This window comes from Falco peregrinus, chromosome 6, assembly GCF_023634155.1.
Source record: "Falco peregrinus isolate bFalPer1 chromosome 6, bFalPer1.pri, whole genome shotgun sequence".
NCBI lineage: Eukaryota > Metazoa > Chordata > Aves > Falconiformes > Falconidae > Falco > Falco peregrinus.
This window is the reverse complement of record NC_073726.1, coordinates 13086271-13109019: the sequence shown is the minus strand read 5'-3', so window position 1 is coordinate 13109019 and position 22749 is coordinate 13086271. Positions and strand designations below refer to the sequence as shown.

The 22749-nt window shown below is 38.7% G+C and overlaps 1 protein-coding gene across 1 annotated transcript in view; it reads left to right on the top strand.

The window, feature by feature from the left end:
• CFTR (CF transmembrane conductance regulator) overlaps positions 1–22749 on the top strand; it is a 91800-nt gene that overhangs the window by 7035 nt on the left and 62016 nt on the right. The window contains exons 2-9 of the mRNA XM_055808629.1: positions 4922–5032; positions 6308–6419; positions 12989–13204; positions 14095–14184; positions 15584–15747; positions 16223–16348; positions 20016–20262; positions 22564–22656. Of these exons, the coding sequence (XP_055664604.1) occupies positions 4922–5032; positions 6308–6419; positions 12989–13204; positions 14095–14184; positions 15584–15747; positions 16223–16348; positions 20016–20262; positions 22564–22656 (1159 nt within the window). The remainder of the gene's footprint in view (positions 1–4921; positions 5033–6307; positions 6420–12988; positions 13205–14094; positions 14185–15583; positions 15748–16222; positions 16349–20015; positions 20263–22563; positions 22657–22749) is intronic.

Here is a 22749-nt window from a genome sequence, read left to right as displayed (position 1 = left end):
AAAAGGCAGGCATTCCCCAAGAATTGCTGTGTAGTAATCCTAATTAAGATTCACTGTTGAAATCCTGGGGTTTCAGCAGAACACTGATTATTCTTAAAATGGTGCTGCTCACAGCTAGTGGCAGAGTTGATGACATTGCAGCTAAATATTTTCCGTGTCAAATACACCTCATGGGGAAGAACTGTTTATTAGTGAAGAGCTTTAAATCTTATTTTTTGTGATCTGGGAGAAAAAAAAAACAAACCCAAAAGCTGAAATTAATGGGGTCTGCTTTTACCTTCTGTTGTTGAAGTCCTGCAATAATTGTGTGTAAATATTAAGCTCAAAGTATTGCATTTGCTTGTTTTTAAAGGGGAAAATGCTGAAGGTTTTAATAAGAGTTTTCAGAATATATAACGTGCTATTTCAGCTGGTTACCATTTGAAACAAAATAACTGCAACCCGACTTTGTTGAAGGTAACTAACGCTCAGGAATTAGGCTGTGGTGCCTGGCACTGGTGCTTCATGGGTACATTGACTTCTCCCATCTGTTAGCAAGAGTCATGCAGAGCTAGGGTCACCTTTTTACAGCTGTGTCACAGGATGCTCAGAGAAGAGGGCCGGTGGTGCAGACACACTTCTGGAGAAAACCATTTCGAGCGTACTAAAGCTACCGCCTCCAGTATAAAGTAAGCAACAATTTACAATTTGTTCTGCTGCTGGAGTGATGTGTATCTTTTGGGAGAGGATGGGAATACAGAGCCTTTGACAGAGTCCGGTCTGGTTTGACCCTCTGGGAATGTCGGAGGTCTATGTGGTACCTCAGTCTTTTCCTACAGATAGAAGGAATCTGTGGCTTTACAAACACCTTGTGAACCTTAGGCTCCAAAGCATCATAATCATGGCTTGATTATGTCATGCCCCCCCCCCCCCCCCCATGTTGAAACAAGGGATAACATAAAACCAGAGGCATTTTTCTTGCTCTGCCTATATCAGGATTTAGGTCCAGTTCTTTAGAAGCTGCAGGCACTATGCCTTACTATATTGCTTTGTAAGAGAAGGAAGTGAAGACACGGTCACTTCTGCGCTGCTCAGTGGATTTTGTAGCATTGTGCACATGATGTGTTGAAATGGTACCAGCCTGATCAGGGACTCTTGCAACAGAGCTGCTCTGCTTTGCAGGTCTTGGATAGCCCGGCTCTGCTGCTCTGTCACTGTCCCAATGCCCTGTGCTTCTTGACCTGAAGGCCCTGATGGAGCTGGGGAATCCTTGTGCCCAGGAGGAAGATCTGGGCAGTTGGCTTAGCAACACAGAGGCTCCTTCTGTCTTCAGTGACATGCAAAGCAGCCTTAAGGGAGAGTCAAATCCTATTGACAAGTTAACAGTCTGTGTTAATACTCTCTGGAAAGCCAAAGACATCTGTCCTATCGGCACAATTTGCTCAAGTGGAATGAGGCTGAACATGCTGGAGAAAGAAATAGCTGTAGTAAGAAATCTATTATATAATTGCCTAAGTGACTGACAAAGAAATGGTCATTAGAAACCTATCAAAAGAGAAGTTAAAACAGTATGTTATGTATACAATATTTACATATCAAACTCATAAGGTTTTTGTTTTTTTTTTTTGCTACAGGCAATCAATAACAGAGATGGAACTTGTTTTCCTTCTTTTCTTCTTTCCTACTGTACACCCCTGAAACTTGTCTCCTGCTGGGTTTCATGTGTGTGTACCCATAATAACATTCCTAGTTAGTGCAAAACTCTGACAGCACTACAGGTTTCTCTGTGAAAGAGTTCATTAAATGCCAGCCAGTAATCCGGTGGCATTTACTAATGTAATGCTGTAAAACCAATCTGTTTCCCTTCCTTCTTGCCCTCTTCCTTTCAAAAGAATTTTCTCGTTCTCAGCAACCACAAGAAGAAGCTCAGAATTAACACTGGCAAATCATTTCTGTTAAGTCAAAAATAGAAGAGCCATATTAATTGACAAACTCTGACTGAGCTGTGTTACCAGGTGATAAAAAAACATTGATAACTGCAGATTATATTGCCAGTTAAAATAAATTTATAGCTATTTTGCATTTCAAAACTTTACAAGTAATCTGGAGCACAATGGTAAACTGGATGCTCTTGGAATCTGGCAAAAGGTTGGTTTTAGGTAGTATTTGTGTTCTAGGTCTGGAATATTCCTTTTATTAAAATATGCACTGTCTCCCACAGTTCTTGACAGCACAACCCAAATAGCTGTTGAAAAACTACCTTGAGACAAACAGCACGTGATAGGCCAACTCCTCCCACAATTACCACTCCAGCATGAAGCCACTTGGCACAGCTTGCAAATTGGCCAGATGTAGGTAGGGTGGGACTTCCGAGCAAGTCCAGGGTAGCTGGGAGATGAACATCTCTCCACAAGCCTTGCCAGCAGTCTGCAGTAGGAACCTGGCTGCAGCTGAGGAGGTCCCTGGGGAAGGTGTCAGCACCGCTCCTTTAGCTGGCTGGAGGAGTTAATCTATCATAGTTGCAGCTACCCAGATGAGCGGAGAGATGAGGACAAGGACTGCATTAAGTCTGTATTAAACTTGTTGACTTGGGAGAGGAGGGTGGTTTAGGGACCATGTAATTTAGGTGGCGCTGGTAAGTGTACCCAGTTAAGTGTGAGTAGAACCAGAGACATTTATAGAAGTACAATAGATCTGCTAAGCATGCTGCCTTCCCCAAATGATAAAATAGACATTTTGCTCACTTTCTAAATGCAGTCAGTCACATTTTGTTACTTCAGGCAGTGGCAAAATGCCAGGGTAGGTGCTAATAAAATATATAAAAGAAATCAGATGTGTGGAGGGAAACAATGCAATGCAAAATTTTTTCCCCAAAAGTCGGACACGGTAAAGCATTTCTCTTTTTCTCAGGACAAGTTTGGAATTGCTGTAGTCTCAAAGCATTGTTAAGGGGCTCAGCAAGGTTATTACTTAGCTACAGTATTGACAATTAAAAAGGTTGCTTAGGAAGTACTGTTACTTATTTGCATTAGCTTCAGTAGTGTTTTACTGTCTCATAACTTGTATTCATTTCATCATTGCCAAAATATCTGTGTATACAGAACTTTCAGTGAAACCAGTCCATGAGAGTTTCTGTTCCCAAAGGACGAGGTTTACCCATTTCTCCACAAGGTGTGCACAAAGCCAATAGCAACGTGTCCTTTCTGCCATCAGGAGCTGGCAAAATACAAATCGATACCGGATTTATCATTTGCAGTGGCCATGAAAGACTTTCACATAACATCATTTTTTTTAATTCAAAAGTTTTCTTCTAATCCATCTTATTACATCCCTGAAAACATTGGGCTCTGTTTCCAGCAGTAATAAAGTTTATGGATGTTTTACCATCCAAAGTGGACTCTCCTAGCTGCCTTGCTGTAACATACCACAAATTGTGTTATTTTGCAGCTACAGTGGTGTCAAAGACTGAACTAAAACCTGTATGATTCATATGAAACTGTAGTATGATTGCAGAAATGAAGGGTAATCTTCTGATTTCTTAGGACACATTCTCTTTGCAGTAGGTGTGATATAACTAAAATTTACTGCTTTACTGAATTATGGGGATTATAGGCTGATGTCACATGCAGTTCCTAACTTCATTAATGTTAGAGTGTGCATGTGTGTGTGCACAGTTGCACACAAATAGGCTTTGACTGTTGTGCTAAAGTCTCTTTGCACTTGTGTCTGTTTGGTGATGCTTTTTTACCTTTGTATTGACCTCTTTGCACCACCAGAAGCTGCAATTGAGAATGTGGATTACTTTGTGTGTATGGTATATGTTCTTACAGGCATATGGGTAAGCATCTCCAACAAGCTGTTCTTGTTTTCTAAGTGACCGTGGAAAACTTTATTGCATTTATTTTGCAACTCTGTTAACTGTTGTCTATAAAGACATTTTAAAACAAAAATTTCTGAAATTATTAAAGCTTTGCAGATCATAACTTTTATCATAATTGTAAATCACAGGGGTTTATTTTTTACAAATGGTGTTGACATATGGAAGCATGACAGAAGTCAGCCACAAGCACCTTCTTTTGCAGACATTTCATTCTTTTAAGGAAGTATTTTTTAACAATAGCAGCAAAGCAGAAACTCAAATCGGTTCAAAATACACTGTTAGTTCTTGTGGTTGCTTGTTTATGTTTTGTTTTAGTCTTGTGTTTTCAAAAAGAAGACAGAACCTGTTGCAAAATTTTGTGCAAGTTGGCACTTGGGGATTCATAGACCTTTCAGGAGCCAAATTGTTTGATAGAGTTAGTAATGGCTTATTAAGATTTTCTCTATAAAGTAGCCATTCTAGAGTTTTTTCCTGCTTTGGTTTAACTCAGAATGTCCTTTAAGTTGGTATTAAGTTTTTAAACAAGACATTTGAAAAAAGAAATGCAAAATGTTTACATATGATGGACGCAATGAAGATCTTATAGGAGTCCTGTGAAAGATTTTGTGTGTTGTTAAGTGCATACTGCAATGTAAGCTGTGAAAGGAATGCTAAAGCTATATTAAGATTTTTGTCTTACAGGGATGAAATTTAATATAGTTCTGATTAATTACTCATTTATATAGACATAGCACGTATTTGGAAATACAGTACAAAGGTCTCAATCCTCTGTTCATTTGACTGCTACTGACTGAAGTTTGGGGCATGATCCCACCCCAAAACTGATGAAGTGCAACAGCTTTACAACTATTCTTTTAATGTTAATTTGTCAATATAGTTTTGTAAATATAATGCAGAGGTCAGCCATATTATGTCATATTGTGTGTGTGCATTTGTGTGCACATAGGCATACTTGGATGCTGTGGACAAAGTGTTTTGGGTGAGACAATGCAACTCCTGAATTAACCTAAGAAACTGATGATTATTTTACCTTTTTTTTTTTTTTTTTTTTTCCCTACTTAGATGGACAAAACCAATTTTGAAAAAGGGTTACAGACGACGGTTGGAGCTGTCAGATATTTATCAAATCCCTTCTGCAGACTCTGCTGATAATCTTTCTGAAAAACTAGAAAGGTATGAAACATTCATGAGATAACTGTTTCAGGAATCATACTGCAATTTTCATTAAAAAGCTGTTGGATAAAATGTTTAAAAACCATTGGGTGCAAGCTGGCTCAAACATGTCCTCATTCATCACACTGTTGTCCTTTGGAGCTAACAGGGATCCCTGGTGCTGATGTGTCACCTAGATGTTCTAAATTACTGTGTACAGGTACCAGTGACATCTGTCCATTGACTAGCAAGGCTAGACGTACAGTTTCAGTGTTAGTTCCCTACTCTGCTGTTCGTTCTTCCCCAAATATCCTTGTAAAACCTTGTTTTATTTTTTTCTTCAACTAAGTAACATTTCCTTTGTTCCACTGTTGAAAGACTAATTGCTTCTGCAGAAATCATACCCTGACTTTTCTCATTTAGGCTTCCTCTCTTCTCTACCCTATTTCAGTGGGTCCTAATTCAGAAACTATGGTTTGTGCTGTACACTTGGGATTAACTCTTACAGAATCAGGTACCTAAATCTGGTCCCTCTCCCCTGGCCTCTGGTGTAGTTTTCCCTGGTGTGCCAGGACAGCTCACGTCCGTACTGTTGTGCCAATCCAATTACACTTAATTGCAGTGTAACATACATATTCAAAACTGGTGGAAAATACTGAGAACATTGGTTTGCTTAATGCATTTTGATAGTTTATAAATTGAATATTCTGGTTATTTGATATTCTGTTGAAAAATGGAGAAAAGACCTGAGGAAATTCTTAGGAGCACTTTAATCTGTGAGTTGAATTTTGACCATATGTTTTCTGTTTATAGCATTGCTTCTGGTCAGCAATTTATTATTGAATAGAAAATTATTGTTGCAGCAACACAGGTTAAAAATAATGCTGTGCAGTAGAAAAGTCACATTTTTGATGCTTTGTTAGTGTTTTGTTTTCTGCAGACTGGAAGAGCTAGCTCTGAAACATTAATTTGCCTATTATTTGTGCTTTGGTCTTAAGTACAGCAAGTTTCTTTAAAACCATACAATGTGACCTTTTCATGAATTAATTCCCTGTGGGGTGATGTATGGCTGAGTATTTAAAACTGCCAAATATGTGGCTGAACTAGGTTTGAACTTTTATTGATCTATCAAGTCAATGAAGGCCAGGTCTTTGGGGTCTCTGCAAAGCTTTTTTTCATTAGTCACCTTAGCTAAGTCTCCTTGGATATACTTGAGTGAACTGAAGTATGTCAGAGCCAGAGACCCATGTATTTGCTCTTGTAACTTAACAGTCTTGTTTTTCGGTTCCTTTTCAGAGAGTGGGACAGAGAGCTGGCAACTTCAAAGAAAAAACCCAAACTTATTAATGCTCTTCGACGATGCTTTTTCTGGAAATTTATGTTCTATGGAATAATGTTATATTTAGGGGTAAGATTTGTGCTTCTCTTCAGCAGACTTTCAGTGTTCCATAAATAGGTCTAAGTCTTTGGGATTACTAAATTAATACAGAATCCTGTGAATAGCTACAGATTTTGCTCTTTCTATTGCTTTTGAAGATGATAAATACAGAGAGATACTCAGGGACCTTCATAAAAAAAAATATTTTCTGATAATGTCTTAATATCTTTTAAACATACATATTAATAATTTTGAAATGTACATAGTGCTAGGTGCTGGCATATGCTTCTCCAAGTACGGGTAGAGCAACCGAAGTTTTGTATCACTGCTGAACTGAACTAATTATTTTCTCATCTTATGGTTTCTAAGTTGTTTCTAAAGAATTTTCTACCCTTACCTTAAAATAAATGACAGTGCAATTTCACATGATTCAGTCAATTTTATCAAAGTGACTGTCATTCAGCTTCATAGTTAAATGCTTTATTTAGATTTATGTATGCAGTAAAGAAGTTGTCTTCATTAGTGGTAACAATTCTGCATAAATAGCCATGTGAAATATGCTTGGATCTTGGTGCTGTTAGTGCTCCAATGTATATGATCAGGAATTTGATGTGAAGGTCTGAACTGATTATGTTTATCACCTTTCCAACACGTTAGTTAGGATTACCCTGACTTACCAAATGCACCTGTTTGACAATCCTATCACTGGGGTTAGGAGCTGTGAAAATAGTTTATTATTACTCATGTCTCACTAGGTGTGTTGGATAGTCAGAGTGTAAATCTGAAAAATACTGTTAAACAATATGTGCGTTAAATATCTGTGTTATTTTCAAGTGTCTGCAGTTTAATAGTAAAAGTGAGATATTACGTTCCATGCTTCTCTGTTCAAAATGCTTTGGTATCAGAAACTGCAGCTATAATAGCCCAAATGGTCTGAAGTGGTCAGATGTGCTCAGATAGTCAGTGTTTTCAGATGTTAGATGGATCTTTAAGCCAGATTTTTATTTTTGGAAGGCTGATACAGAAAGGAACTAATTCCACTGGCATTACTGTTGAATATTGTCTAGTCTTCCTATGACTAGAATGTCCCTAGAATGACTCCTCTCCCTGGTAGAAAAGGCAGAGTAGTGTGAAGAGTTGCCATCATGCCTATGAACTTGCTGCTGACTCCTTGTAGAAGGAAAATTTCAAGCTAGGTAGATCTTCTAGTAGGTAGACGAAGAAAGGTCATAATGGGCTCTGTGGTAGCCATGCAAGATATATGCTAAGTGAATCCACACCAACACTTATACCCTCAATTTTTAATAATTCTGTATAAAACACTTGAAACATAAATAAGACTATCCTGAAAACTAAAACACAAGTCCTTAACTACATGCAGACCTTTTAAGGGTGAAAATTTTTAATGCACCAGGCAGTGTTTCAGGCCAAAGAGCGTTTTTCAGGTTAAGCATTGAATTTGGAGCCTGACTTCGGATAGTTTTATGCTGGAATGGTTCCACTCCAATAAAGTTCCATGGAGTCCCTCCTGTTTACACGGCTGTATGAAAAACAGGCTGATCTTGCAGTTTACAAAATAGGTAAATTTATTTAGAGTCCTGCGATGAAAGTCCGGTAAAATATTCCTAAGTGTGTTAATTTGAACTGCTAATGATGTGAATGTTCTGGTTTAGATCGCTGTTGATTGATTTTGATAAATTATAGTTGACTACAATTTCACTTCAGATTGAATTTTGCCTCAAGAATTATGGAAAACCTGACTGCTTTTTTCTCTTGTAACACCATGTTCAGGGGAAATAAGCATCAGTAATAGAATCAGCAAGTCACAAAGTAAAATGGTCTACAGAAAAAAGAAGAAATTCTCTAAAGAAAATGGAAATTGCTTCCCTTATAATGCATCATTCACAGTCTTTTCACTCTATGAAAAATGTAGGACATGCTTCAGTCTGTCATGGTGCTTCATGGCAAAATAAAAACCCCTCAACCTATAGGCCTTAATCTTTTGCAATCATATTTAGACTGTCCCCCAGGTGTAGCTCATAAAGAACAACTCTGAAATTTCTCAGCACCAAGGCTTGGTTTGAAAAATAAAACCTAGAGTGAAAAAGTTCTTTGTATTTTATCTTTTTGCTTCTTTCTTTCTTTGTGGATAGATACACATTCTGCGTGTACAGAAATTCTGATTCAAAATAGGGGAAATCAAGAAATTAGCTCCCAAGCCAGCTCTGTTCTCTCGCAGTTTAAGTTTCTCCAGCTTGCTGGACTCTTCTCACTAGTGAAGACCCGCAGGTCTCTTCTCACTGCCGTTCGCCTCAGTCTGCGGTCACTGCTGCTGCAGAGCTGGTTTGAAGCGATGTGCTGTGCTTGCCTTCTTCCTGCAGAAGGGCTGCACGAGCAGAAGGGAGAGGAGATGATGGTTATGGTGCTGTCTGTGCTCACTCTGGAGGGCTTTTCTGCATCAAACCCTGGGCTACCTTCTAGGTGTTTTAAGTATTGTGCAGGGCTGGCAGGAGGCAACGTGGCTAGAGTGGAAGTTGATGAGTGAATTAATTGTTTGTCCAGGTAGGGCAGTCAGCAAGAGGCTCTGTCCTAGATGGCTGTTTAAGGGGCTGCATAATAACCCTTCTCTCTATACTCTTTCACCTTGTTTGGCAACTCTTCTCTGGGATGAGACCCCTTCTTTGTGGACTTCTACCCAATTCTGTCTTTTATGTGCTCCTGACATCTAATTACTGCCTTTAATATTCTAACCTTTCTTCTCACCAAGCCAGCAACTTCTTATTATGTCAGATTTGTATTTTTAAAAAAAACCCAAAACAACAGTTCTACAGATTTAGCCTACCATATACTATAATAGGTGTTCCTGCAGAACCTGCCAGCCAGAACTTTTACAGTAATGCATTCCTGTTAAAAACTCAGCAGTATCTGAGGGCTTTTGCAGGCAGTTTTGAGGGTAATTTCCTTGCCCAGAATAAAGGCAAGTGGAGTATGTGTGGGCATAAATGTGTGGGATTGTGCAATGTTGATTTCTCTGTGTGGACTTCTTTAACGGAGTGTAATTTTAGACCAGGTGAGGACTGCAGGATTTTTGAGTCATATTCTTTGAGGTTTGTTTGTTTGTTTGGGTGTTTGTTGTTTGTTTGGTTGGTTTTTTTTCCATTTCTTTAAGAAATCACAGCTGTGCAATTCAGCACATAGGAAACAAAATCTGCACCTTTCACAATGAACATGGAAAGATTAAGTCTTAGTTTAAATTAGTGATTCCATTATCATTAGTCTTCATTTTATTGAAAGCTCCAAGAGGAAAAACTTGCTTCTAAAGTTGCTGGTGTTCTTTTCAGGCCCTGCGCACGGAAATTAATGGGAGCTTTGCCATTAATTTGAATGGGGACAGGATGTTGTGCCGTATTGGCATAGGTGTAACCAAGTTGTGTGTTCTTTTGAACTTCACTTTCCTTTCAGCTCTTCTCTTGTCTAATCCCTGAGCTGTTTTCATGGCACCTTTCTTGGACTGTTGTTTAAACTCTGCTGACATCCCTGCTGTTTGTGTAGTTGTTGTTGCAACTGGCATCACAGCTTTGCTCTCATTAGATCTAGTATTTTTTCCATCTCCCCCTTTGCCCTCACGCGCCGTAGGTAATGATGTTATTGCAGGATGGACACTTGTGCTCTGGCCCCCTAGAGCACTACGACTCTTCCTCATAAATCGTGTTGTGTTAGGCACGTTGAGTTACTGCACTTAATGTATCCGTTCCCCTGCTGTTCAAAGCAGCTTCCACGCTTCACCTCATCAGCAGACATGTCTTACAATTTAAAGAACAGGTGGTATGGCAGTGAAACAAAAATCTTGCTTTTTAGCAACATGCTGGCTAACAATTTGGGTACTTTGCTGTGGGGATCAGTTTGATTCTACTTACATTTTTCTCTTATATTCATCCCCATTAAATGTATATTTCTACTCAGGCACAGCAGCTGCTAATATTAACTTAGAAATGGTTTTGGTATCATATCCCAAAGGACCCTAATGAGGATTTCCTGAAGCTCTCACATATAGGTCATGGGTGTGAGTGAGGAGGCAGGGAGGGACATGAAAGTCCCGAAGCACTTCTTGGGCACATGCCAAAACAGAGATGTGCATTATTGTATTCAAATACAGAGTGATTGAGCATATGGGGGATACACGTAATGTAAAAGTTATCCTTGCGTAAGAATAGCCATACCAGGTCAGGTTAGCCCATCCTGTGTCATACTCTTATTTTTCAGATCTTTGCTTTTTAATTAAAGTTTCTGTAAGGAGGGCATTTCTGAGTTTCTTAATGGCCTATGATGAATGCAGAGGGAAGAGCAAGGACAGGAGAAGGAAAAACACGACTCTTGAAAACTGATTTTTCTGTCGGGTGCACACATCTCATTCCTTTTTTTAGGCAGGTCATTCTGATCAGTTTATTTATCCATATTTATATCAGTGGGTAATTTTGAGGTTACAAGAAAATTGAAAAACAGGTAGTTCTGCTTTGATTTGTATGTAGACTAGATAATAGTATCTTTGGTACATAAACTGATAAATCTGCACTGTAAACCAGTAGATTTTTACGCCCCATGAGATAGCAAATGATTTGGCTCATTGCCAGCCATTATTCTATCCTTAGTCTGTAAATCACCTTTTTTCCCAGCAAGCTAGGCATGTATGCAATACCTTTATAGTCACAACAAACACAGCAGCAAAGCATGGCATTTTCACTGGAATAAGAGTAAATACATAAAAAAAATAATCCTATTTTCAGCATATATATAAAACCTTATCTTGGAATCTCTTAGCATGAGAGCACCACGTTGTCCTTGAGAGGTGACTGTTTTGTATTTTGTGAGTTTTGGGGAGTTTTGGTTTGCCACTTTGGGATGCATATGGTCTAAGCACAGCTGCCTTGGATCACGTGTGTTTTAATAAACACTCCTCCCTTTGCCTAGTAATAACATTGAAGTCTTTGTCAAAGCTGGCTCCAGGTTTACAGCACTTGTGTTGGGGCAGAGTGGTGTTTAATGTGGGAAATGTAGTGTGTAGCACAGGTATGCTATTTGAGATGTAAAATTTCATATCTTCTGTGGAAAGAAGTGAATGATGAATATCAGCTCCACCAACAGTGACATTCAGAAAGGGTTACAGTACAGGTTGTGGAAGTACTTAGGCTCGTGTATAAGAGACCAAAAGGAACCTAAAGGAGAAGGGAAAAATTAAAGGGGATTTTCCCAATCTATTTAACACTGTAAAACATTAATTACAGCTGTACTTCACTAGTTCACTTCTCTCTGAGGCACTGTATGGTGGTCTGTGTGGTTTTCAGCTGGAAGGCAGTACTAATAACATTTTGGCAGAATTTAACACATCTGTACAAAAAAGTATTCAATAGTTTTTTGTTGTTTTTTAAGTATCAGATTATTTCTGCAGAGACATAGCAGAAGGAAGGATAAGGAGACATGCATAAAAGTTCTAAGCACTAGGTATTTTTACGCTGAATATAACAATGAAACAAGGGAGCACACACATACTTCATACCCCTCAGGAGCCCGTGCAGAAGATGAAGCAAACTGCAGCACACTGATTTTTTGCAGCTCTTCAGGAAGGACTGGGGAAGGAAAGAGGAGGCAAGAGAAGGAGATGGACAAGAATGAGGTTATAGGAGTGAAAGTATGAGAATGACGGGGCCATGAAGGGAAATGGAAGGCAATGGTGAGATAACGCTAGTGAGGTTTAATTACAACAGAAAAGGAGGCTAAAGACAAATGTAATAGCAGGCTGAGGTAAAGTCAGGGCTATAGCAGGTCATTTGGATGCCTTGCAGTTTAGCAGTTTGATACTGCCACTTTTTCATCTCCTGCTCTGGTTCTCTACCATGTTGCTCATCTTGGAATGAGAAGTGCTGGGGCTGCCAATGCAGGAGGCACTGGTTTCTCTCTGGGACTTTTATTAAACTTGCTTCCCCTACTATTTAGGCCCTCTCATCCTGCTTTTGTTACAACCGTGGGTGTGATGTCTAGAACTGTTGAGTAGGATGATCCAAATTGTTTATATTTTTATTCTGTTGCTATTTCCATTTACTTTGTTTTACCTATATCCTCACTGTGTTTTTCTGTTGATGTTCACTTCAGGAGCTGTGAGTCTTCCTGTGTCCTGTAGGTCCAGTAAAGTGCAGTGAGAACTGTTCCCTAGGGGCCAAAACAGAGATCTGGCCTGATAAGCTGGATTCAGTCATATGACGTTGCTAATCTATTACAACTCTGAAAAGTAAATGTTGGAAGCTGATATCATTTGTCACTTTTGTAGAAAGTTATCAAACTAAATTTACAAACTAGATTTGCTTTGATGGAGTTGCTGGAGTATCACAGGTTAGGACAGCAATAAGTTGTCTGTTCTCCTGGGCAATTATTGCAACTTTCTGTGGTTTGTGCAACAAACAGACCTCACTTCCTTTTTTAAGATATAAAGCTGTAAATCTCAGTTGGAAGGACTTGAATTCAAATTTTAAAAATTCAAATGTTAACCGTTTTGAAAAAATGAACAAACTACTGACCAAAATTATTTTACTTGTTTCCGTCTGCAGGAAGTCACCAAATCTGTGCAGCCCCTTCTGTTGGGAAGAATAATAGCTTCCTATGATCCGGACAACTCCGACGAAAGATCCATAGCCTATTACTTGGGCATTGGCTTGTGCCTTCTCTTTCTTGTGAGAACACTACTCCTACACCCTGCTATATTTGGTCTTCATCATATAGGAATGCAAATGAGGATAGCTATGTTTAGCTTGATTTATAAGAAGGTAATTGTTTCATGTACACTCAAAGCCAAACCTCTGTCTGTAGCCTACGTAACTTTTAGGCCAGTTCGTTGAAAGATTGATAGTTTTGTTAGTCAAGGTACACAAAGCACACAAAAGAATAATGTGCCTAACATCTCTGACAGCTCTCCATTTCCTAAGTCCAAAGAATTAAATACTTATCTACAGCTGCTTTGCCTGAAGTCAGCCTCTGTGTGAGTTCAGACTTGCTTGATATGTGGTGAGGTGCCTTAATTGTTCTACCACTGTGCTCCTGTTATGCATGTGTATTGCAAAGGAAGAATAACATGTGCTGGTGGCCAAAGAATATTTTCAAAAGAGGATTAGAGAAGAAGATTTAAACAATAAATATAACATAGAAGGGAATGAGTTTGAATGATACTGTGTGAGATCTCAGATACTGATGCATTGCATGTTCACAAATCCAAAGATTTAAAAAGGTATTTAGTTTTACCCATACCAAAAGCAGCTAATTTAAACGAACATGTTAGTTACTCTAGTATAAAGCTCACTGTGAAAACATCTTTCAAAAATATTTGCCAAGATAGGCACAGTAGGAGTTTTTTGAGGATGCACAGCAGCACACAGCATGCATGCTTAATTAAGATTTGCATTTGCATATATATCTATATACATAAAATATTCAACAGAAAGCAAGGACTGAGTCGATAAGTCAATATTTGTAAAGCAATTTAGTGGCTATATTAAATTCAAGTAACATAAATAACAAGTTTAATGAGACTGTAGCATAAGCAGATAAGTGAATTGTTATTTATACTACTGTACCATTGCTTATTATTTTTATCTGTATTTATTATTTTTGGGGGATGGGTTACATAGCCATTTTTCTATGGTTTTGTTTTCTTTTACAGATTTTAAAACTGTCAAGCAGAGTTCTAGATAAAATAAGTACTGGCCAATTGGTCAGTCTTCTTTCCAACAATCTGAACAAATTTGATGAGGTATGTCATCCGTTACTTAATCTACTTGATGATCCATCAAATACAAATGCAATACTTAAAGCTGTTCACGACAAATAATAAGGAAGGAAGGAGCATAAATGGCAAACTGCACTGAGTGCTCATTGTAGATAGAAAATGAATCACTACCTTAAGAAAATGTGTTGGCATGTGGTCATGGAAATGCTCATTCTGATACTTACGACATCCTTTATCTCCTATGCTGATTAGTAGAGGAAACATAAAAACCAAATATACCATAAAAACATGCTTGTTCTACACTCCAGTGAAAACCTGCCAGGGAACCTCTGGGTTACGCAGTTGGTTTCACAGAGGTCAGAACTTGCTGCTTCAGTCTTTCCATACTATTTTGGTGTTTTTTTTTCCCTGACCATTGTATCTTTTTACTGAGGTGATCCAGTCTGTTCCTGCTGTTGAACAAGCGATGTTGTTCAGCATCCTGTTACTGCTATTACCCACTCTGCTAAAAGTGATTAAGTGTTGACATAAGACCTTATTAAGAGTCATTTCCAACACATCCATGTTAGCACTTTCAAAGTCTCCTGTAAAACTTCTCTTTTGTTAAAGATGCAGAGGTAAATCCCTGCTAATGGCTTTGGGGACTGAAAACTCTATGACCTTCTGTTCAGCCTGTATGCTTAATTGGCCCATTGGTAGGATGAGGTTTGCTTCCTGTGGAAGAAGCAAGATCAGAGAGACGTAGGCACACGGCTGGAACTGCAGGGTGTATTTCCTTTAAGCACTGTTTTACTATATAGAGCAGTATCAGCTAGCGCCGAACAAGCTAGGACAAGTGACCTATCATTGCTGCAGTGTAGCTGCTGTATCACAGACCCCTGTGCAGCCTTATCACAGCATTCAGTCCAAAATCTCCCCAATGTGAAGGAATGTGGCTGAAGTAGGCAGCAATCTGTTTTTAATTAGCTGTGCTCACGCAACAGTCATCTCTTCACCAAAGTAATATATTCCTCCTATAACAGATTAAATCACTCTCAGTACACTTTTCTGTGTATTTTTCTCATCTTGCAGTGGTTGAAAAAGCCAGCATTCATGGAAAATTCTGTTTACTTTTACAAAGCTGGGATTTTTCCTCATGCATGTACATAGCAAAGAGACAATTGCAGACTGAACTTTGCCTTACAAAAATGAAAGTTTAGGTGTGGAATGTATATGTATTCCTGCACTGTCATCATAATTAACACCCAGTATGCAATGTGCTCAGGATCACAAATCCTCCTTTATAAACTTGTTCTACTACTGGAAATACTGGTACCATTCTTCATTACATTTTTCAAAGTGTCAGTTTAATGACGACTTCTTTTTCATGTAGTTTTCAGAGCATATCTGTAACTTGTATTATTATTTTTTTCTGCTTCCACAGGGTCTTGCCCTGGCTCATTTTGTATGGATTGCACCTTTACAGGTGGCACTGCTGATGGGACTGCTCTGGGATATGTTAGAAGCTTCTGCATTTTCTGGACTTGCTTTTCTAATAGTCCTGGCCTTTTTCCAAGCCTGGCTGGGACAAATGATGATGAAATACAGGTGATGAGACTTTTAAAATATTTCAATATATTTTCCTGAAACACATTGGTTTAACAAGTTTATACCACTTAAGAGTCTCTAGTTATGACATTATTACAAAAGAGTAGTCCAAAGAATGTTGGCTGTGTTGGTGAAGTCACGGACAAGCCTTTACTTATTTAGCGGCAGCTGTCTAAACTTAAAATGAATGGTTTAAAGGGCAGTAAATAGTGCTAATGCTTTGTAGAATTAAAACTCCTTGTTTTAAAATAAGTGAGTTGATTTATTCTTTTTAGAGCTTGTATCTTTTCCTTGCTAAAACAATTACTAGATTTCTAATAATTTCTTTCACATTCTTCCTAATATTGCTGTTAAAATAAACATTTTAAGTGTAGGCATATAGGGAAAGTGGTTTTGTAAGATATATAATGGGATACAAACTAACTATACAGGAAGGAAAAGATGAAGATTGACCTGTTGCTTTTTTACTTTGTAGGAATAAGAGGGCAGGAAAGATCAATGAGAGACTTGTCATCACCTCAGAAATAATTGAAAATATACAGTCGGTTAAAGCCTATTGTTGGGAAGATGCAATGGAAAAAATGATTGAAAGCATCCGTGAGTAAGTGTTCTCATTTGTTAGTCAAAATTTTTATATGCTCAGAAAGAAAATATTAGGTGGCTAAGAACACCATCTGTGGTCTTGTTAGTTAAGTAAAGCACACAAATATTAATCCTTCATAGAGTAACTGTGCATTCCCACACTGCAGCTTGGTTTTTTCCCCATTTTGTCAAGTTCACTCTGGAGGTGATTTTTATTTTTTTTTTAATTTGCTTCCTCATTTGTTATTATGATACTTCACTCATTAGTTTGCGCAGGTAAAACAATTGTGGCATCTGTGTTTGTTTCTGGCCAACCCTATCCTGATCTTACAATAAAAAGCTCTTTTGTGATGATTACATAAGGTTTTATAGACTTTCCTATTCTGCGATGAAGGAAACAGTATGAGTCCTCTGAAGCTATTTTCTGAGAAATGCAATAAAGCTGGTTTTAAATGTTACATGCAATCTCTGAAAGGATTAAAGTAGTGCAGCTTCATGTATTCATCCTGCACATTTGCCTTAACGTTTATGGTCTGTAGATAGCCTTGAGTAATGCTTATCTCTTCAACTAGTATCAAGATTGAACTGGAACTACCAAGACCTGAAGTAGAAAGGAGATAAAAGAGCTAACCTAGTTAGCTGAGAGCTATGAGGAGGAGGTCTTTATTACCAACAGGGGGTCAGTCCTAAGGGAAGGAAGGAGAAGTGATATATTGATTGGTGGGTGGTGCTGCACTAAAGCTGTCCCATGTGTTTGTTTAGTCCTTTACAGAGAACTAAAATTCTGTGCCAGGTGTGTGATTGGGAAAATAAAAGAAATATAAGTGTCATATTATCATGTAAATAAAAGAGATGAAACTATATTATTACACAAACATCTTGTTCAGCTGCTTTGTGAAAGACAATTCAGAGAAAGACCTGAATTCCTTACCTTAAGAGATTATTCCTTACCTTTAGAATAAGGAAGATAGGGAAATTTGCAGTGATTTACTATAAATGATCAGAGAAAAATCAGTCTGAATCCAGGTCATGAATTCCAGCTCAAGGATGGAGGCAGGTTAGGATTCCCCTTGTGTCAATAGCCACATGAATTGCTTTTAGAAAATTTGAGACCACATGTTGTAAGCAAATCCTGTTGACATGAATTAAATAAATTGTAATTCACAAAATGGTCACAGAAACCTGGAAAAAGGACTGTCATTTTATGATCTCTGTTTTCTAAAATAATTTATAGTGAATTTTGTGATGCTGGAATTCAATCTTTGTTACATTTTTAAAAGACAAGAATGCTAACAATATTACAAAATCAAAGTATCTCTCTTCTACTTCTCTGCACCAAAATACAATATTTTTTTTGAGTGATCCAGGAGGTCACTTGGTGAAGATATCACCAGAGCAGGTCAACCTTAGGAATGTCAGTTTCAGTTGAATTTTGCTTGCTGAAATCAGCTCTGCAGGGCCCCCCAGTCAGTTGGCTTAAGCTGGTAGGAAACGAGACAGTGTGTGTGAAGCCATGCCTGTATTTTAGCAACAGTGTGTTACAACTCAGTTGTTATCAAACTGCTTCTGCATGCTGACATTTTCTGATGCAACCCAGTTTAATCAACTCTAATGAACTAGATAGACCAGTGCCCTTTACTCTGGTAGACTTGAGCTGCCAGGGCTGGCCATCCTGAAGGTGTAACATTGCTGCACGCAGACTCCCCTGGGGAATTGTGACACTTCAGGGGGACCAATGTGATCTGTCTCCTGTGTGCCCTTTTAAGTCTGTACTGATAATAACTGTTTGTAACAGGTGTCTGAACAAACATACCTGCACTCCTATAGGCTATGCAATGTATTCAGAGAAGTGAAAAACCACACCACCAAACTGGTCCCCTGAACCATAGCATAGTGCTGCAGAGAGTGAAGTCCAAGGCTGGAAGTCTCTATACTTTGTCAGGGGAAGATACGTCTTTATATAAAACAAAGAATCTCAAGCTTGTGTATTTGTACTGATTCTTGTAGCATCACTTCAAAAACAGGCATATGCTGGTCTACACCCTACACATGCACAAGGCTCATAGTGTCTCTTATATCTCTCTCAAGTGCCCATATTGTGTCAGCAGGGTCTGTCCCAAATGAGTGCTTCATTTACAGAGCTCTCAAGCCTGTATCACAGACAGAGCCACCTCTGGAAAACTTTTGCTTGTGGCTGGTACTTGGGAGCATACTGAAAAGGGTTAGTAGTACTTTGATTCTCCCTCTTCGGAGTAGCAGCTGTGTGATTCAGCACTGGGGAGCTTTATGATAGTTTTCACCCAGTCATTTGTGTGGTACTGGACAATTACCAGGCCCCAAAATCTCTGTTAACCCTATTCAGTGCTGCCATCCACAGTCTCGTAGAAGCTCTGGAGGGACCTCAGGGCAGTGGCTACTACTATGGTGGTGACCTGCATGCCTTGGCTACTTTCTTCAGGCCTCTAGTGAAATACAGACTTAACAAGAAGTGCTAGGCACCCTGCTCCAAAACTCAGATTTTCTGTCAGGATCTTCCAAGAACACTTTGGCTGACAAAAGTTGGTAAGATGCTGGATGTGTACGGATGTCTCGTGCATGCGGTGTGGAGCTGAAAGGGGGTTCCATACAGGTCTAAAATCCTGGATGGACTTTTCATGCAGACACTGGCTTAATATCAGCAGACACATAAAGATTACGGTGCGCAGCCTTGTAATGCCAGGTATTACTATCACCAGCATGACTGTGAACTTCTGCACAGTATCCCAGTCCTTAGAGCACTCGCCCAGTGAATGGGTGCCTTGGGGGTCTAGCTCAATCTCTAGCCCCAGTTAATTGCTCTTGCAGCAGAGGTGCCGATGTTCAGGCAAAGCTGAGATGCAGGGCACCTGGGGAATGTGAACAGCGTCAAAACGAGAACAGTCAGCAGAAAGCTTCAGCACTGTGAGTTAGAGCTATCAAGTCAGAAAATGAATTACACTCCCTGGATTGTTTCTCTTTTTATGTGAAAGCTTGCTGTAAGATACATAGACATTGTGGAAGCAGCTAAGAGTAATCACCAGCTGCATTCCTGACGGCACAGCAGTCAGTAAGCTACTCTCTAGATTGAGCTTCTATGGAGAAAGGGAGGTGGAGAGCAGACTCCCTGCCTTCCACCTCTTCAAGCTGAGGTTAACCGACACCTTACTTCATGGGTGAAGCTGTTAGTAGGGTGCTCTGCAAAAGGAGATGGCACTGTAGTTGAACTGTGGATTTGTCTTGGGGTTTTTTTTATGGCCATGTATAGCAAATCTGACGTTTCCAAGTGTCTTATTTCTAGGGCAGTTGTGTACCTAGATGACCAGGTGAATATGGGTTGACACTTCTGGGAGTATATCACATACCACAGCATTAGATGCTTAAAGATGGTTGTACCAGGAATTTTGTGGTTTACGAGGTATCTAAATCATGACATAGAGTATTATTATTATTTTGTCTGACATCTCTGAACATAGGTGACAAAATTTGACTCCAATTATTTTTGAAGTCCAAAAATTGTTTGCAATAATGCTTTTCAACTGCAATGCTAGAAAGTAAGAAGGATCAATGAGCCTCTGAGTTAATTGTTTACCAACAGTGCCATCCAAAAAGTTTGTAATATGTAAACTGTGGAATCATATACTAATTATTTGTATTTATTTTTTTAACAGAACTGAACTGAAGCTTACCCGAAAAGCTGCTTATGTGAGATATTTCAACAGCTCAGCCTTCTTCTTTTCAGGCTTTTTTGTTGTGTTTTTAGCTGTGCTTCCGTATGCTCTGATTAAAGGCATTATTCTCCGAAAAATATTTACCACCATTTCCTTCTGCATTGTTCTTCGAATGACAGTGACCAGGCAGTTTCCTGGGTCCGTACAGACCTGGTATGACTCTATTGGGGCAATAAACAAAATACAGGTAGGGTGCATACACTAAAACCTTCTCAAGTATGTAAACTAATTCTTTATAGCATGTTATCTTGTCAGTTGATCAACAAGGGTGCACAGCATTTATGCAGACTTTCTGAATATGCTATATGTCGCTCTGACTACACACCATGAAATTCATTATAAATCTTGATATTGTTATAGGGTTCCCCAGGCAGCATAACCCCAGGAGTCTTATGCTACCTGCACGCTGCTTTTTCTTAAACAGTGGCATTTAATTATTTCTTCTCCTTGCAGAGTAAGGGACTTAATAAAAATATATGAGTTATAGCGTTTAAGAGATTTTTCCTTCAGAAAAGGAAGTACAAAATTTGTACAGTTTTCTATAACATGGCTTCCAGTAGTTGCAGTCACAGATCTTCTGTTTTCCTAGCTATTAGTGGCAAGAACAGCAGGAGACTGTGCATCTTATGCAAATGTGCACCTCATTCATTATGAGTAGTAAACATAATTAAGGTACCAGTCAAATAATTATGACCTGCCTTACCTACTGAGATCAATTGCTCGTATACCAGCATGAGAAGCTTATCTGCAGAGTTAAATCAGGGTGAGTTCTCATTAACTCTGTTTTATCTGCTGGTCTGAAATCACAAAGTAATTATTTTTCTATTTTGGGGTGAAATCTTAGGCTTTTTTTTTTACGTATTTATAGATGTTTTTTGATAAAACATTGGTTTTATTATTTTTAGTGTGATAAAAATACTTAATGTGGAACTTAAAGATCTTAATCAGAGATCTGAACCTTAATGTAGAATAAGAAGCAGGCATTGGATTTTTATGATTTTCAGCTGGGCAGAAAATTTGAGAAATCTAGCCATAAAACTTTCTATTTGACATTCAGAAGGCTGCCTTGTTGGGTCCTAATTTAGGCAGTCCTTGTGCTCGCAGATTCCCTAGGCATTTCCATAGGTGGAGGTATCCTGTCTCTCCTGTGTTCTGGAAGAGTGTATGGGAAGAGAAGTGGCAAGCCTGGTTGTCATGCCATTGCCCTTACTTTGCCATACGCTTGTCTTTGTGTGTATTAGCTCTGTGGATGCTCCAGAATCCAAAAATCATCATCTCTTTGTGGCAGGTTTGGTGTAGACCCCATAGAATGCGCAGAATCCCAGAACACCAATGCTCTTTGCTTGTCACAAGAAACAAACAAAAATAATAAACCACTCATACATTTCTCTGATTTAATTTCCTCATCAGTTTAGAGAGTTCACTGGACCAGATATGTTCACTGGGTTATTGTATTTCCCTTGTAGCTAGATCCATGTTTTCTAGACCATGAAGTGTTTCAGGGTCAGTCTGCTTTCTTTATCACTGCTCCAGCAACTCCACTGGATGACCCCACCACATTTGTTATGTAAGCCTAGCTATCATTTCCATTTTTTTTTTTTTTTTTTTTTCATAAACTGTGTGTGTTTGACCTTCCAGTTTTTTTGGTTCCTGCCCTTTCAACCATCTGCTTTATCACTTCACTTCTTTTACTTGGGAAATTTGCAAGTTTACTGTAGATGACTGATTTTCCACCATATCTGCTTAGTTTGTCCACTGTATTGCCCATGTAGACCTGCTTGTTTCCACATAGTTTAAGAAGGCAAAGATGGTACCTACAAACTGCATAACCTTAACAAAACAATAGAATAAACAAGTTATCTTTCTTACATTAGCATAGTCTTACTCTTTTTTCCTAATAGTATCCCAGAAGGTAACAAAAGTGTCACGTTGCTGACTTGTGTCATTTGAAATTACACTACTTCAGTGGCGCACTCGCCAGGATAATTATCTGCCTTTTTTTGTTTTGGTTTGTTTTTTTTTTTCAGGGAGACATGATTCTAACCCTTTTAAACGCTGGCAGTTTTGGAATAGGGAGGTAGCAGCATGTAGGTGCTTTGTTTCACTGTTAGCAGAGTGCAACCTTCCACATCCTACTTCAAACCCAAAAGTTTATCTGAAAAGGATTAAGGTTGAAGGGGTGATGCTGCCTGACACAAGTCCTGAAAGCAAAGGAAATGCCAAGTTTTGAAATTCTTTCTAAACTAGAACCAAATAACTTTAAGGTTATGTTTTCACTAGCAATGAAAGAATTGGTAGTTTCAAGAATATTTCTGCGTCCAAAAGATGTTGTATAAGCTATATTTATGCCTCTCTCTAAGATGCTACAATACAATAGCACCATCAGAAATACTAGCTAGTGCTCAGTGTTGGCAAGTATGTACGGCTTCATGTGATATGGCAGTCATCTCTCACTGTTTCCTCTCATCTGCTTTCATGGTTTTTCTAGGATTTCTTGCTGAAAAAAGAATATAAAGCCCTGGAGTATAATCTAACAACCACTGGGGTTGAGCTGGACAAAGTAACAGCTTTTTGGGATGAGGTTAGTACTTTTACCCAAACTAAATTAAAACAGTGTGTGTCTTTTTAACCAATATTTGCCTTGGTGTTCTCTAAAAAGAGCAGTCTACACTCC